Consider the following 17166-nt stretch of genomic DNA (forward strand, 5'->3'; position numbering starts at 1 on the left):
TTTAAGGATAGAGATTACACAATCACTCAGGCTAACCCATTTAAGCATTTAACTACCTCCATGATTAAAAAAAAAAAAAAGCCTAGTATCTAATGATAATATTCCATGTTCCAACTTGTGTCTGCTACCTCCTGCTTAACCAATGACTGGCTGGGTAGATGAGGGAAGAGCAGTGGACGTTGTGTAGCTTGACTTCAGCAAGGCTTTTGACACTGTCTCCCCTAACATCCTCCTAGAGAAGCTCAGGAAGTGTGGGTTAGACRAGTRRACAGTGAGGTGGATTGAGAACTGGCTGAAAGGCAGAGCTCAGAGGGTCGTCATCAGTGGCGTGGAGTCTAGTTGGAGGCCTGCGGCTGGTGTGGCTAGTTCCCCAGGGCTCAGTACTGGGTCTCATCCTGTTCAACTTCTTCATCAATGACCTGGACGAAGGGACAGAGTGCCTCCTCAGCAAGTTTGCAGATACCAAGCTGGGAGGAGTGGCTGACACACCTGAGGGCTGTGCTGCCATTCAGAGAGACCTGGACAGGCTGCAGAGTTGGGCAGAGAGGAACCTCAKGAGGTTCAWCAAGGGCAAGTGCAGAGTCCTGCACCTAGGGAGAAATAACCCTGGGTACCAGTACAAGCTAGGGGCTGACTGGCTGGAGAGCAGCTCTGCAGAGAAGGACCTGGAAGTGCTGGTGGATGACAAGTTGACTGTGAGCCAGTAATGTGCCCTTGTGGCCAAGAAGGCCAATGGTCTCCTGGGCTGCATTGCCAGCAGGTCGTGGGAGGTGATCCTGCCCCTCTACTCAGCCCTGGGGAGTCTTTATCTCGAGTACTGTGTCCAGTTCTGGGCTCCCCAGGACAAAARAGACATGGAGCTACTGGAGAGAGTCCAGCGTAGGGCTACAAAGATGATCAGAGGCTGCAGCATCTGCCCTATGAGGAATGGCTGCGAGAGCTGGGCCTCTTCAACCTGGGGAAGAGAAGATTGAGAGGGAATCTTATCAATGTCTGTAAGTACCTGAAGGGAGGGTGTCAGGGGGGCAGAGACAAACTCTTTTCAGTTGTCCTGTGTGACAGGACAAGAGGCAATGGGCAAAAACTGAACCACAGCAAGTTCYGCCTGACCATGAGGGGGAATTTCTTCCCTGTGAGAGTGACGGAGCACTGGACCAGGTTGCCCAGAGAGGTTGTGGAGTCTCCTTCTCTGGAGATCTTCAAGGCCTGCCTGGATGCAACCCTGTCTAACATGCTGTAGGTGACCCTGCTTGAGCAGGGCGGGGGTTGGACTAGATGATCTCCGGAGGTCCCTTCCAACCTTACTGATTCTATGATTCAATGATACCTCTTGTCCTATCACATCTCCAAGAAGAGTCTAGCTCCATCGTTGTATCCTCCTACTTCCAGGTAGTTGTAGGCAGCAATGAGCTCTCCCCTTAGCCTTCCCTTCTCCAAGCTGAACAGGCCCAGTTCTCTCAGCCTCACCTTGTGCATAATGTTCTTTAGTCTCCTGATCATCCTGGTGGCCCTCTGTTGGACTCTGTCCAGTATGTCAATATCCTTCTTGTACTGGGAAACCCCAAACTGAACACAGTACTCCAGGTGCAGTCTTACAAGTGCCAAGTAGAGAGTAAGAATCATTTCCCTGGATCTGGTGGCCATGCTCTTACTAATACAGCCCAGGATGCAGCTTTGCTGCAAGGGCATATGTTCAACTTGTCCACAAGGACTCTCAGACCCTTTTCTGCTGAGCTGCTTCCCAGGTTTAATGGATTTGCTAGAAGCAAACATTCCCTAGATGTTCGTTTATGCTGACTGTGAAGCCTAACAATTGTCTCCTGCATCCTTGGATTGGAAAATAATAGATATTCAAGATACTAAAAGAGCTGATGTCTGAATTAATGTGATATTGTTGAAGTTCTGAAAATAGAACAATTCAGAGCAGAAATTGCCTGAATCCAGCACCTGCCTGAATGCTTGTGACTATTACTTGCAGTACATCTAATTTGCCTTGCCGACAGAGTTTATTTTGATTATAACTGCAGAAACTTGTAGACTTCACACGGCTGAAAGAAGTAGCCAAAGTGCTGAATGGCACCACATTTGTTGCTGGTGCTCGACTATGTCTTGTGAGTCTTCTCTCAAACAGATGTGATTGCTGTAAAACAGAATGTAAGATTTAGTTGCAAAAAATAACTTTTACTTGCATAACTAACTGCTAATTGAACTCCACACTGCTCATCATAGGTATTTCCTTCTTAGGAACACAGCATTAGAGAAGGTAAGACAGAAAAGATTTTAAGACTTTTTCCATCCTTTGCTTATTTTGGAAGAAACAAGTCACATTTTCTTCTGGTCATTTATTGCATTACGTTTCCACTGTATAAAACAAATATATTCCAGTATCAGACAAATTCAGCTCAACTTTGTTGTAATTTAAATGCATAAGCCTTTATTCTATGATGTTAATAAAGTATCAGTCTGTATTTCAACATAAAAAAATCATAGAATCATAGAATGATTTAGGTTGAAAGAGTCCTCTAGTGGTCATCTAGTCCTATCCCTGCTCAAAATGGACCTAATTAGATCAGACTGCTCAGGGCTGCAACCAGCTGACTCTTGAACACCTTCAAGGATGGCGTTTCCAAAACCTCTCTGGACAACCTATTCCACTACTTGATCACTGTCATTGTAAAAAAAAAAAAAAAATCCATATATCTATTTGGCATTTCTCATGTTCCAATTTGTGTCCGTTGCCTCTAGTCCTGTCACTGCGCACCTCTGAGAAGAGTCTGGCTCTCTCATCTTTGTCTTCCTACCTTCAGATAATTGTAGATGGCAATAAAGTCTTCCCTTAGCCTTCTCTTCTTAAGAGTGCACAGACTCAGTTCTCTGACTCTCCTCATATGTCATGTGTTCCAGCCCACTGATAATCTTGACAGCCCTCTACTGGACTTATTTCAGTATATGAAGCAAGTATATGAAGTCTTGTAATGGGGAGCTTAAAACTGGATACAGTACTCCAGATACATTCTCAAATATATTGATTCAGATTTCATAAAAATAGCAGATAAGCAGATAAGAATTCTGGCACTACCTGTGTCATGGAAAACTTTTTTTTGTTACTTCAGTGGATCAAAGCATACCTCTTTACCAAAAACTTGCAGATCAGCACATGTTGGTGCTCAACCTATAAGCCTTCATCTGTAGAATTCCTTCTGATGGAAAATCTTTAATGGTAATTTCCCATTTGGAGTAAAGATCCATGGCAAAGTGGTCAGAAAGGATAGCCAAAAATTCTGTGGGACTTCTCTCCTGAAGTTTCATAAACTGTCTTCTTGCAACTAACAGGCAGGCTTTGGGAAGTCACCAAGTATGTATATTTCCACAGTGTCATGCAGAACTACCCYTTCCTGCAATTTCTCCAGTACCTAGACTGATTAGGCTTCCTCCTCTGTCTCTACTGGGTAGAAAAATGCACACTGCACATTGTTAAAAGATGTTACTTGCTGCTGCTCTGTGCACTCCCACAAATATGGGGACATATTTAATATCCAAAACAGAATTTTTCCAAGTTATTTAAACTGCTGGCCTATCAAGCATGATTAATAAAGAAATCTAATTGTTTTCTGGAAGAAGACATTTGTCTAGGATACTGTGGCATATATGTACTATCTGTGGAATATTCCATCCCAAATCTTTGCCTATCCAAGAACACCAAAGCTCCTGAAACATGAGAGAAAAGTTAGAGCGGAAGCTCTGGAATAACATTTCTTATCCTTCAGAGAAGTCTGTATGGCTAGCAACACAAGCATATTTGCATAGTTTATATCTCTGAATCTTTAAGTAGTTAACAGTAGCAAGACTTTTTTTGTTGTTAAACATCAAATAAAATGGAGTGAGATGAGCTGTTGTGTGAGTATCTGTTGTTTATAACCATACACYAGCTTTATTAGATTTTTTTTCTCCATGAAGGACTGGAATGGAGATAATATTTGATTTCTGTAATTCTGCTTACTAATGAAATGGATTTAAATATAAGATTTAAAAAAGGGAAAAATTTTGAACTGAGGAAACTGCTAACACACTTGTCCGAAGATGGATATTATGTTTACTTGTCTTGAAGCTATTCTTCACTGAGCTCTGGCTCCATTTTCCATTCAGTGAGACTGGACCTTTCAGCTTTATTCCACTGATAACCTTGAAAAAAAAAATGTGAAATTTCAAGAGATAATGATTCAGATGTGTAGGCCACTTTGATAGAGTTTTGTAATAGTACAAACAACTGTTTGTCATGTATGCATCCCAYAGAAAATAATAAAGTCTGATCTCATCTTACTGTAAATCCACTGCAGTGCCATTGGCTTCAGTTCAGTTGCTCCCAACTTACCAAGGCATATGACCCTTGCATTTTATTTTCTTCTTCCGGGAGAAACAAAATACAGATTTCCAAGGCACATTAATGGGCAGTAGAAGAATACTGTATGTAACAATTATTTGAACACTAACAGGATACACTAACTCCTGAGTTCTCTTTCATCGGGTTATTATGAATGAGCTACTCTGCTTTTAATGCTGCTTACAGAAGCATTAAGTTATATACATTTGAATGCATCAAAGTCAATTTGAAGTCATCCTAACTTCAACATCTAAAAATTAGGAATCTCATCCAAGCTGTCTAGATTCTCTCTACAGAGAGAAATCAGAACCTCTGCAAGGGGTAATTCTTTCCATTCTATCATAGGTGGGGTACACTAAGCTGTGGATGTTCTGATCTCTCTACATAGCAGGAACCTAAAATCCTAGCTAGACCTCTCACCATAAATCATATAAATACCACCCATAAATGGTATGAATTTACAGTAGTCAAAGCTTTGTGCAGATAAGCATAATAGTTTTTGGACTGACTACAAGAAAAGAGGCTGAGCACAAAATTAATGATGTGTGATTTAGCAGGATAAGTAAATGGCTGGAATACTCACTTGGCAGCGCACACACTTCAACTGGGCTTTCCAACTACGGCCAAACGGGGAATGGAGTTGGTTAGGTAGTAATGCAAGCCATGTCAAAAAAWTAAATTGAGAAGCAGAGAGTTAATAGAAAGTTAAAGTACATGATTTTAAACATTTACTAATAGTAATGGCTTTTGTTGTATCAATGCTACTGCTAAAGGTAGAAAACACTTATGCTTACCTCATATATAGGAATAGATCCAAATACCACACCAGTCTCTTTGTTTCCAGACTTGAAACTTTCCAAAGGTTGTCTAAGGATCTGATCAAGAGAACAAAGTCAGTTCATTACTAGCTAAAAATTACTTCAGAAATGCTGTTAAATATTACTTCTGATATTGAACTGTATGATAGCACTTACGTTACCTGAAGAAATGTGTGTCATTATTATGTAGAGAGATTGTGGTTTATGCATAGGTTTCCTTTGTATCATGTAAATACTATCTGGAATTTTGTTTAACAATTAGGAAGGAGTCATCCTTCTGCTACAGAAAATGCACAACTAGCAAAATTCCAAGTTTCTAAGAAACACAAAATCGAGGTAGTTAACAGCAAAATGATTTTTATCACCTATGTTACATCTAGCTTTAAACACTTGTTTAGGTCTGTCACTTATTAGCACCTTGAATAAGCTCAATACAGGAATCATTTTCAGGGAACCTGTCAGATTTGGTGGATGCATGCTGTTAGAGGACAGTGGAGGTCTAGCCAAGGGTATTGGAGTAGGCACAAGAACAAAATGATGTTTCTGCTGTAAGCTTTTGAAAGCCTTGAAGCTGTGAAAATTTTTCAAATACTTTGATAGTTCACTCACTCTCACATTTACTCTGAGACTTAACTAGGTAATAGGTATATGCCCTTACGGACAAGGCAGGAAAGGAAACTGTCCTCAGATGATATAGCAATGCTTTCACCCTGAGAGGGCAATTTATGATCTACCACAAGAAAAAAAAAAAAAAGCACCTGAAGAATGAAATACCGCAAAGAATTCTTGTTTTTATCAATTTTGCAAACACAGATTTTGTCTGAAACAATACATTGTACAGAAATTTTCTAGCTACACTTTATTAAACATTCTTTCTAAATGAACAGCTGAGTATACTGCAATAGGACCAATTTAAAGTGCCGCATCTTCAGCAATATAGAACATTCCTCAATTCCTCTGTTTCAGTTTCTGTCCGTCAATTTTAAGCATGTTGACTTCAGTAAGATCGGACAACTGAATTACAGTATATTAATGAGATACTCCAGATATTTGCACAGCCACTGAATAGCACACCTCTAGACTGAACTGCAAACTGAAGTCCTGATTTGTTCCTCTTCAAGGCAAATGGAAGCAAATCAATCCCTTTTTTTTAATCAACAGCCCAATCAGAAAGGGACTCCACTGCCAATGTGTCTGAGCATGCAACTAATTTATGTTCTGAGACCACCAGTGAGTCCTCTTTTCAAATGACTAAGAAAAATAAAACCTAGAGTGGAGCCCACCTCTACTGACCTGTCCAACAATGCTCTCAACCACTGACACTACAACAGTATAACAGATTTTGTTTTATACACAGCAGCAACGTATTTTTCCCACTAACACTCTCCTCTCTTACTATGCAGAGCGGTATCTAGAGCTGTTGAATAGCAGGGGGATCAATGTTCAACTATCCTTACTTTGTAGCACATGTTGCTAYGGCGCAAGAGTGGCTCAAGCAGTTTTCCTGTAGCTTACACACAAGCAACTCAAGAGACTATACAGCCTCCATGTCTAGTGTAGTTGTGTCTTAAGAGGGCTTGGCAACCTGCTGCTGCCTTGGAGTGAAATGACAGAATGCACCCAGACGAGGAGATAGCTGATCTTAGTAGCCATGGAATCTGAGCAAGTGAGGAGAAGAGAGAAAGTAAGGACTCGCTGGCAAACCAGGGCATTGAACAGTAAAGGGAAGTGCAGTTGACTCATACGGTTATCATTTCACCAAAAGCACATGGAGAGAAGTAACTTGCCACACAGAGTTATGTTGTCTTTTACTGACTGACTGACTGGCCCTTAACTAGTCTCATTAGGATAAATATTGCGGTACAAAGAAGTCTCACAGTATCACAAAGTTTAGGAGAGGGTGTTAATTCATCCCCATCACTATCTGCTGGTCACTAACCTTTGGGGAATAATGGTCAGAAAGGTGTTAAAAGACTTTTTTGGGCAGGTAGCCATAGGAGTAGTATTCTCTATTTTTCCTTTTAATGTACAACTCTCACAAAAGAAGCCTTATCTGAGGCTATGACTTTTGAATGCTAAGCCAGGTAAAGAAGCAGGAGTGTACCATTATTCAGTTAGAGCTTTAGGAGTTATACCATTATTCAGTTGCAGCAACACTCAAAATGACTCAGAACCTCCTGAAGTCTGATTTCATGAGAACCCTGATAGAGCTATTGCACATAACCAGGGATCCACTGATAATACTAGAATATTCTAGTATTTTCACATTTCCATCAGCTACACCTATGATGTTTAAGATTTCTGTTGGAGCATGTGAAAATTCTAGATTTTTATGCTGTTAAGCCAAACAAGTGAATTAGTGTGTGCTTCTTGCTATATGGAATTTGGGAGTGTGACACAATGAGAATAAAAACCAAAAAGAAGGTTTATCTGATCCCTCTGTTTATGCATTTTCTTCTAGCTTTTCCATGAATGACAAGGACATACAGGGTTATTATGCCTGTTTCCTAATATGTTGCACAGAAMTGATGCATGTATGCTAGCTACCTTTGGAGAAGCCAAAGCTTTGAAAAACTTGAAGTCTTGAACTACATCTTCATGTGCAGGCTTTTCTAAAACTAAAGATGATCTGGTCAGTGACTTCCACCTGTACACACAACACAGAAGAGGACAGAAAAAAATCATGCTCCCATCAAAATGACAATATACAAAATTGAACAAACATATATTCACAATTGGCTCCAAAATAATATTATTTTAAAGTATAAATTATTCCAAACATCTTCAAAATATAATTTATATTAGGATTAGGAGCTTCATAGGTGTCATGAAGGGCTTCACGTATCAATCCAGATACTGGCTTGTCATCTTTAAGAGGCTGGATATGTTAACATAAGAAAAACTAGTTATTACAACTGAGTGCTAGCTCACTGTCTAATGACTCTTTAGCATGTCCGTTAGTTCTGACCACAGTTCCTCTATGCCACCTTCATAACAAAGGTTTCCTCTGCTCATATACCTGGCTTCCAAAGTTGATCAGAAGAAGAAAAGGTCTAGAGTATAGTGTCTACTGGAGCAGCTGAACACAGTTTCATTTATAATCAGAAAAATTATGTCAAATTGAGACAAAACTGAGACATTTTTCTGCATAGCACTGCTGAAATTTTTCAGCAGGTTGCCTGAGCCACTGCTTTAAAGTGTGAGCATGTATGCCATTCAGCTAGGTTCATTCCCTTTCATGTATGAACATTTGCAGAATATCTGTTAATTATGTTTATAACTTAATTATGTTTATAACTTAATTTGTTAAGTTATATATATACATATAATTTCAAATTAACTTAATCTGAAATTATAAAATATCATCTTAGTAAAACATACGGCAGCTATCCAGTAAGAGAACAGTAGTAGCATTATGAAGACATTTGAGCCTGAGTAGTCCAAAAAGAAGATGCTACATCCTGTAAAGGGCAAAGACTAGTATATATAAGTAACACAGCCTTTTGGATGATTGTTGACTAGTAAAGATAGGCTAGCTATCCTATCCATATTACAGTTAATTAAGAGGAATCTAGTTACTCTGAGGTGACAGCACACAGAATATACTTAATGATAAATCTTAAACTTTCTATTGCACAGCATATGACTGTCTGTCTTTCTTTTTTTTCTAGTTATCATTAGGACCATGATTTCTGCACAAACAGGCTTCTTATTTACTTCAAGTCTGTTTAATTAATGTTTTGAATTAAAGTTAACAAAGAAAGCTAACAGTTCTCCTTTTCTGAAATATTTGAAGGATCCTTAAAAAGGACTCACAGGCATATCATTTAAGCAATTTCTTTAAGGCTAGCTGGTTTTAATTATAGCAGCTCTGATTGTAGAGACTTCAAACAAGTTGCTACTTATTCGAAAAGATGGAAGGAAGTAGCCAACACTGCTATTGTACACGCCACATTTATACCAGGGTACAATGTCACAGTCTGAGATATATGCATGTATCCACAACACTCCAGGAAAATTTTAAAAAGTGTTTTTAAAGTGAAAGACTAAACTGGGTTTACTCTTACAGAAAGATTTGTTTGGGGATTGAGACTATTAACTTTAAGCTTTTTCATTAAAATTTTGGAGGTCCAGAAAAGTATCAGCTTGTGGAAATAGAAGGGAAATAGACTCCTAACCTGAAAAATGTACATAACATGCAGAATCTAATTAAGCTAAGATTCAGGGCAATTATCTAACCATCACTATTACTACATTCAAACCATTACTAATCTATAACAATTACCAGATTTATCCAAAGTGTGTAAAATCATTTCAAAAAAAGATTATACTTAATAATTCATGAGAAATATTAATGTTTTTTCTCACCCTCAGTTGACAGGTGCTTTGTTAAGTATAATATTTTCRGAACTGTTCCCCAAATCATAAATGTATGTAAATGTTTGAGATCTTACTTCTCTCTGTCCAATATTAGAGGATATTCAAATTTCTTCTTTTCCATATACTTGCTTTCCTCTTTAATTATTGTAGGAAACTTATTAACATCACAAGGCAAAATCAGCTGACTGATCTCTGATAATTCAAACTTTCTGGGCTGTCCAAAGTAACCAAGATAGTATCCGTTTGTGGCATGCCAGAGCCTACATACATAGTAGGAGCAGTGTCAGAGGAGAGAAAGGAAAAATGAATACTTTTAGAAGTGGAAAAAAAGTGAAAAAAAATCTGTCAAAATATCTGTCTATTTGATAAAGTTCCACAGAATTGTTCTAGAATGCAGTATGCTAGTATACAGTATCAATGAGACTGAAGTTGACTGTTAAAATCTAACTTGAGAGTAAAAAAACTTCAGAGGGATGTTGTGCAAATTAGAAAACAAACAAACAGTTCTATAATTAACAAACAGAAGAGTAAAATATCCTAAACTGCTCCTGCAGTAAGGTTCTGCCACCACAGCAGGAAGCTCTGTAGATGCAGAATTTCCTGAATGTTACTGATTTCCAAAAACAAAAATATCCATTCAAATCTACTTGTTAGCCAAGAATGAACTGTGTAGTTGTCTATAAAGCAGCTTGAGACTGAAATGATTTACTTTACCACATGAAATGTTTAGGGCCCATGCTAACCCAACAAGTATGGAAAGGTAAAATGGTATCAGAACAGGAGCTCATTTCCAAATGATGGGTTTGTTACCTATGCATTTGAAGTCACTTCACAGAAAGAGAATGACAGTTTATAAAAGGGGTGACTTTCTGGGRAAAATGGATGTGTTCCTTAAAAAAATATCAGTTCTTATATGTACAGAAAAGGAAGTTCACCCAATGTTATATCTTATTTAAGTTCTCGGTTATACGCAAGTCCAGCAAGAAAAGGAACTTTGGAGACACTTCAATTCACTGGCCATAGCAGTAAGAAAAGACATTTTTGTACCTGACTGAACCATCAATAGATGATGTCACTACCACATTTTTCTCTTCTTCATGAAATAAGTCAACCACTTTGGTAGAGTGTGCCCTCCAGCAGAGCTCCTCCTTTATTTGCTGAGGGACAAAAGCAACATTCAGGCACATTCAACCACATTTCAGGCAGTTCTGTGTGCTACCATAGTTGCTAGTTGAGTAGGTTTATCAGTGTGGCTTTCTGAAGATTAAAAGAGGTGAAATAATAATCCCTCCATGAAACAGGCTGCAGGTGGCATATGGTAGAAACACTGTTTGGGGGACATGGATAAATTCATTCTTAAAATAATCTCTTTGAACACAATGGAATATTACTAGCAGCATTTTACTTATGTTTTTCTTGTTTTTCACAGCATTAAGTTATTATGTCAAGCAGAAGACACGACCTTTATGGGCAGGAAACATTTTTAGTCCCTGTAGAGCTCCAAATCCATTTTTCTCTATTTGTCTTATCAGAGCAGTATACCGTTCATGATAGGAAAATCTGTCAGATTTTTCCTTACATTTTTATTGTTCTGTAGATCTTTGAAGAATGAGCCAATGCTCCAGCGCAAAATATATCCTTCTGTTTAAGAAAGGAAAAAGCAAAACATGATCAGATTTCATCAGTGCTACACATCTGCCAGTTACTACCATATCCTCTTGGTATCCACCAGGCAGAATGAAGCAAAGATTACAGGTACATGAAAATTATTTCAATGGCATGTTACTGTCTCATTGTCAAACACAATGTAGAAAATGTTAGACCATTTATTAACACATAAGGGAAATGTATATACTCTTTGTGAGTAATGTGTCTTTAACTGAACAGATTTGATGTTGAAAGAATTTAAAGATTTTTCCGTAAATAAATATGAGTAACAAATGAGAATCATCTTTTCAAGAGAGGTATTACAAAAACCAAGAACAAGATCCTCCCAGGGATGAAACTATTTTTCAATTCTAGTAAAACGGATGAAGTCTGACAAATTGCATATATAATGAAAGCTTAAAGTTTTACCACCTTTTAGTGCACTCATATGAAACTAGAAACCAAGATGAGAGCAACTGCAAACAAGAGCCTTTTTTCTTATGATCCAAAACTGCTCCTAAYAGTCTCCTGCCTAGGCTCCCTCTTTGCTGTAAAAGTCTCCTGTTATCTTTCCGTTTCTCCCAAGAGACAGAGGAATCTTGTGTGTAATTCCAGCCCTCACGCTGGTCACATCTCTTTTCTAGGACTATACAACTGGAAAGACAGCAATCAGAGAGGCTGACAGAGAAGCTGATCTTTTCCTAACAAGCAAAATCTGTAATGGGAACAAGAACAGTAGCACATTTGGCAATTAGAAGCTACCAGTAGTACAAGGTGATGAGGAGTAGCACTGCAGATAAAAGAAAAGGGTGCAGAAGGCTTGAAAAGCAAATGCACACAGTGACATAAACAAAAATGGACAAAGGGAATGAGATGAAAAGGGGTGGATATCAGATGAATAGGGTGGATACTTTCCACAAATAATTAAAATCCTGTTCAGTGCTTACTGCCTTTCAAAACTGCATTTACTAATTTGAACCAAAGTGGACTGGAAACTCCTATTCAATTTCAGCATCAACTTCAAGTTACTATTCGGTTTTGAAAAAAATGGAAAAAAGCTTTCTCCATCCAACTTCCTGACAGCATAAATGCTGGAAATTAACAAGATACACAGTTCTAGTAGGTATTTTAGAAGAAAAATAACACATTAAGGGACACAAATCTCATATCACAGATGCAGAAGATAAAAATTCCCAGGGTGAGCCTAAAGGTTTGGAGGACAGTCAGACAGCAGATTAACTCTTGGATTTTCTGCCAGATGAAATCAGATTTGGTGTCAAATTAATAGTCTGACAATGAGCTGCTATCAGAGACCACTAGTGCTTTCTTTCCTTACATTGCTGTGTACTTACAAGGCCATTACTGTGCACTGCATGCACATCAGTGACTGTACTCTTGGTACAGTCATAGCAGCAGTTTTTCATTTAGTTGTCAGACTAAATGACTGTGAAATTTTTGCTTGTTCTTAATAAAAACTTTTGTCTGTGGCACTGATATAGCAAATCAGAGAGAAAGTGTATGCAGGGCTTTTGAATAACGAAAATTGTAATGTCTTTTTTAAAAATAAATTACTACTGAGAATGTTAGTAACACTAAGCTTTAATCTACCATCCATGCACATAGAAAATATCCTTTTTTTTATTGTTTTAATGATAGCTTTGATAGAGAAAGGCTGACAGCCTTTGGACCTTCTTTTCCATATTTCTGATACATTTACAGAATAATCTTTTGTAGTTCTACAAACTGTCTTGACTGAATAACTGACATATTCACTCACCTTTACTGCCTGCCAAAAGAATTTTAGTAGAGATGTCTGTGCACAGTGCTGTCAGAGAAACTGAAGGGTATTTTGAAAAAGGCAAAACTTCTTTCAGCAAGTTTCCCTAAAATAAAATAAATAAACATACATATTTCTAACATCTACACGAAAAAAATCAGTGCAATAGAAGTTGAATGTGATTAAACGATATATGCAGGCTTATCCAGCTCATAACCATTCAGAAAGTTACTGGAAAGTTTTTTCCTAATGTAATGAATCAGCAARATAGCTGGGCTGTGCTCTACTGGATTGCTATCTTTTCTACATCAAAAGCCGGGCTGTTACACTTCAGAGCCAATTCACAGCCCATCTGCACCCATCCTTACCTCACTGGTMACCTCTTATTTGCTATGAAATATCATCACTGTGGATCACATTTGCTACTGAAATGACAGTTCTTGCTTCAGATAGACCCATAATACCTCCCTTACCCACTTGTAATATATTCAAACAAGCACTGGTAGACTTTCTCCCTTTCTATCCCTTCAGCCTTTGGAGGAGGTGAGGAAGAATGTCTTGGTGCTGATAAGGAGACTTTTGCCTCTGTCATCCAAGTGTTGATGATGATGATCATGACAATGATGACATCACTTCCATCTGAACTTGGAAATTCCTATAGACATCTAAGCACACTAATGTTATCAATAATGAAGACAACAAAACTGAACATATTCCACACTGTAGTTGTAGTTGTATTTATCATCATATTCTATTTCTGCATGAAACATTTGCAAAGCTACCTCACCGCCTTTCTGAAAGTTTCCCCCTTTGACTTGTCTTTGCTGGGATACCTTTCAAAGCCTGATGTGGCTGAGGCGTGATGATCACTGTTCACCATGATGACCAATATTATATGACCATGTCATTGTACTCCATCCTCTTTCTGTATTTACTTTTTTGTCCCTTGTTTAGAATGACATGTTTACTGGAGCAGAGCCAGAGGTGATAACAACATCACTGGCATTGACCATTGGCAGCCTGCTGTATGACTGGTTTTACAGACTGATTATACCTGATTATAATCAGGATGCTACTCTTTCTGATTTGTAACCCTGCTAGTGCTAACTCACTTGTGCAATGCTGCACTCAGAATCACAGAATCAGAGTAGTTGAAGTTAGAAAGCACCTCTGGGGATTGTATAGTACAACCCTCCTGCTCATAGCAGAGTCAGGTTGAGCAAGTTGTTCAGGACCATGTCCAGTTGGATTTTGAATATCTCCAMGGATGGAAACTCCATGATGTCTGTGGGCAACCTGTACGAGCGCTCGGTCACCTTTACAGTAAAAAAGTCTTTTCTTCTGTTTCAGCGGAACTTCCTGTATTTCAGTATGCATCCATTGCCTCTTGTCCTGTCACTGGATACTACTGAGAAGAATCTGGCTCTGTCTTCTTTACTCCCTCCCACAGGTATTTATACACATTGATAAGATCCTCCTAAGCCTTCTCTTCTCGGGGCTAAGCATTCCCAGCTCTCTCAGCCTCTTCTTGTATGACAGATGCTCCAATCTATTAATCACATCTATGGTTCTTTGGCCCTTTGCTAGACTTGAATGTCCATGTCTCTTTTGTATGGAGGAATCCAGGACCGGACACAGCACTCYAGATGTGGTCTCACCAGTGCTGAGTAGAGGGGAAGGATCACCTCCCTTGATCTGCTGACAATGCTCTTCCTAATGCAGCCTGAGATACTGTTGGCCTCCTTTGTCATGAGGGCGCGCTGCTGGCTCAACTTGTCCATCAGCGCCCACAGGTCCTTTTCTACCAAGCTGTTTTCCAGTTGATCAGTCCCCAGCACATACTGGTGCATGAGGTTATTTCTCTCCAGATGCAGATCGTCTCTGATTCTCATTACAAGGCACAGGGTCTGTTACCTCTAAATGATTTTGGAGAAAGTCTACTAGTGAGACATATTTCTGAGGGAAGGATACTATGCCTTGCCTATCATCCTTCTTAGAAGGTACATTAAATGGGTGAAAAAATGACTAGTAGACTTTCACACAACTTTACAGTTTTTGTCATTGTCATTCCTACTCATGTATTTCCTCATTTTCTGTTTGTGATTACTCTCTGCTACAGTTGTAAAAGCAGAAGTAATTTGTGTTCATGGAAGAAACTATGAACCAAAACATGTAAGCTTTTGCAAATGCTAGTAAGGCATGTTATGAAAATTGGCAGAATTACCTTYTCCTTTGGTCCAGTCCCATCCCAAAGACATTCAGATAGCTACCTGAATACTCCATAGATAGATATAGCCATTTTCATGAGCAGAAGCCAGTACTGGTGAGTATGCCATTGCAGCTTTGGATAACGAYACGTTCTTCTCCAAATACTGTATATTCTTATACACTGTTGTGTCTTTTTCTGCTTTAAAACACAAATGATAATACATCATCCCAACATATTTTTTAAAAAAAATTTTGCATACTATAGACAAGACTTTTCTAAAATTCCATCTGCTTTTGCAGATTTTCTCTGTAAGGTCATTCATTCACACTTGATTTAAGTTGGCTCTTGGTTTACCATTTCACTAATTCATTGCTCAAATGCTTATGTGGAAAGGGATGCTGTATAATTGGTGCTCCCAAATTGCACAAGGTTTTCAGCATCACATCTATTCAGCACCATCAGTATTTGAGCCCTTGTAAAGCCTGCCTCTTGGACTGGCTTTTGGGAAATAATTGCAAACTGAGGTGAGCAGAAGACACTGAGATGTGTYATCCACATGCCAGTTAGTATCTCAGTTATTCTAAACGCAAAAAAAGTTTGCCAGGCAAAATGGCAGACTCAGTTCWTGTGGGCATCTGAGCAGAGCACTCATGGATCAACAACACAAAGAATGAAAAGCAACATACATCCATACCTGTTGTTACTTGAGTATTAATTTCATCACTTCTTGTATTTTCCTAAAAGCAAGGAATAAAATTTAACAGAATTAGAAAATGAAACTGTCTACAGAATAGTTCTCAATTTGAAATTACTTTAGGAACTTACAGTATTTTAATGGGAGGATTCAAATATTCTCCCAATTTCCATTCTGTCTGGGAGACTAATGAGTGAAAATAAAGAACATTTAATCTTAAGGTGTCAAGATTACAAATGAACAGGAGCTAGGCACCTTGTAAAGGTAAGTACTCATGACTGCAAGCAGTCAGGTTAGCACAACTGAATAGTTGTCACATTTGAGCTGAGATGATGAAGCATACCCCTAGAGCAACGTTATCTTTTTGCAAATGCAAAATATAGCTAATTTAAATCACTTCCATGGTCAGATGCAGCCACCATCTTAACCCACTTTAAGCAGAGCATAAGTACATCTACTGTGAGTTCAGGCCAAAGGTTCTTCCAGCTCTGCGTTCCAATGGATGCTCAGGGAAAACAGGGGAACAGCACAGGTATACAGTAATGCTAGCTTCATAAAAATAGCCAGCTTCAACCAGTCTGCAATTTCAGGATACAGTACTTGGAATAAGCTAGGAGCGTGCAAAAGGTAAATTTGACTGGAGGGCAGTAATTTCTTAGATCAAGCAAAGTCGATCACTTACAGTCACATGAATTTGCCCTAGATCTCTTGATTATTATATTTTATTTAGAACATGCATATAATTTTGTTACTACCTTGAGAAAAGATGAAAGATGTTCAGGAGTAGCAGTAGCATTTACTTGTATATAAATCTACAGTGGGAAGATTTTTACAATCCTTCATTTATACATCGTTATATGGGTTTCTGACAATCCCTAAGGCTGACAGTAATCAGCAAGAAGCCTCAAAATTAAAGTCAAAGAAGGCAGGAAAAATTACCTAGTCGTGAGTGTTTGAGGTGTCTTAGAAGAAGACAAACCATTTTAATTTCATCCTACCTATTATCTACCATGCTTGATGTGTTGGGCTTTTGGAGATTCTTTTAAGATCTGCATATGGCTGTGCATTTTGTTCTTCTAATAACTACATAGTATAGGCTACTGTATGCTTTAGTCTGCAGATCAAAACTAGGCCTGTGCCAACTTGGCAATCTATTCAAGTGCCATATTTTGTTGAAAAAAAAAAAGCTTGAAAGAAACTGAGAGATAGGATCAGTTTTTTTCCTTTTCTCTTAATGCCATTTATTGCTCTGCAGATATG

At 38.5% G+C, this 17166-nt stretch overlaps 1 protein-coding gene across 1 annotated transcript in view; it reads right to left on the reverse strand.

Annotated features, from left to right (window-relative positions):
• Window positions 1-4058: 4058 nt before the first annotated feature.
• The window catches only part of WDR64 (WD repeat domain 64), an 85846-nt gene continuing 72738 nt past the window's right edge, over window positions 4059-17166 (reverse strand). The window contains 10 exon segments of the mRNA XM_085298255.1: window positions 4059-4182; window positions 4965-4998; window positions 5176-5256; window positions 7747-7846; window positions 9654-9839; window positions 10627-10736; window positions 11159-11220; window positions 13004-13109; window positions 15274-15407; window positions 15907-15949. Of these exon segments, the coding sequence (XP_085154381.1) occupies window positions 4094-4182; window positions 4965-4998; window positions 5176-5256; window positions 7747-7846; window positions 9654-9839; window positions 10627-10736; window positions 11159-11220; window positions 13004-13109; window positions 15274-15407; window positions 15907-15949 (945 nt within the window). The 3' untranslated portion in view covers window positions 4059-4093.

The sequence above is a fragment of the Rhea americana genome, unplaced genomic scaffold (assembly GCF_003343005.1).
Source record: "Rhea americana isolate MKP2758 unplaced genomic scaffold, rheAme1 scaffold_137, whole genome shotgun sequence".
Taxonomy (NCBI): domain Eukaryota; kingdom Metazoa; phylum Chordata; class Aves; order Rheiformes; family Rheidae; genus Rhea; species Rhea americana.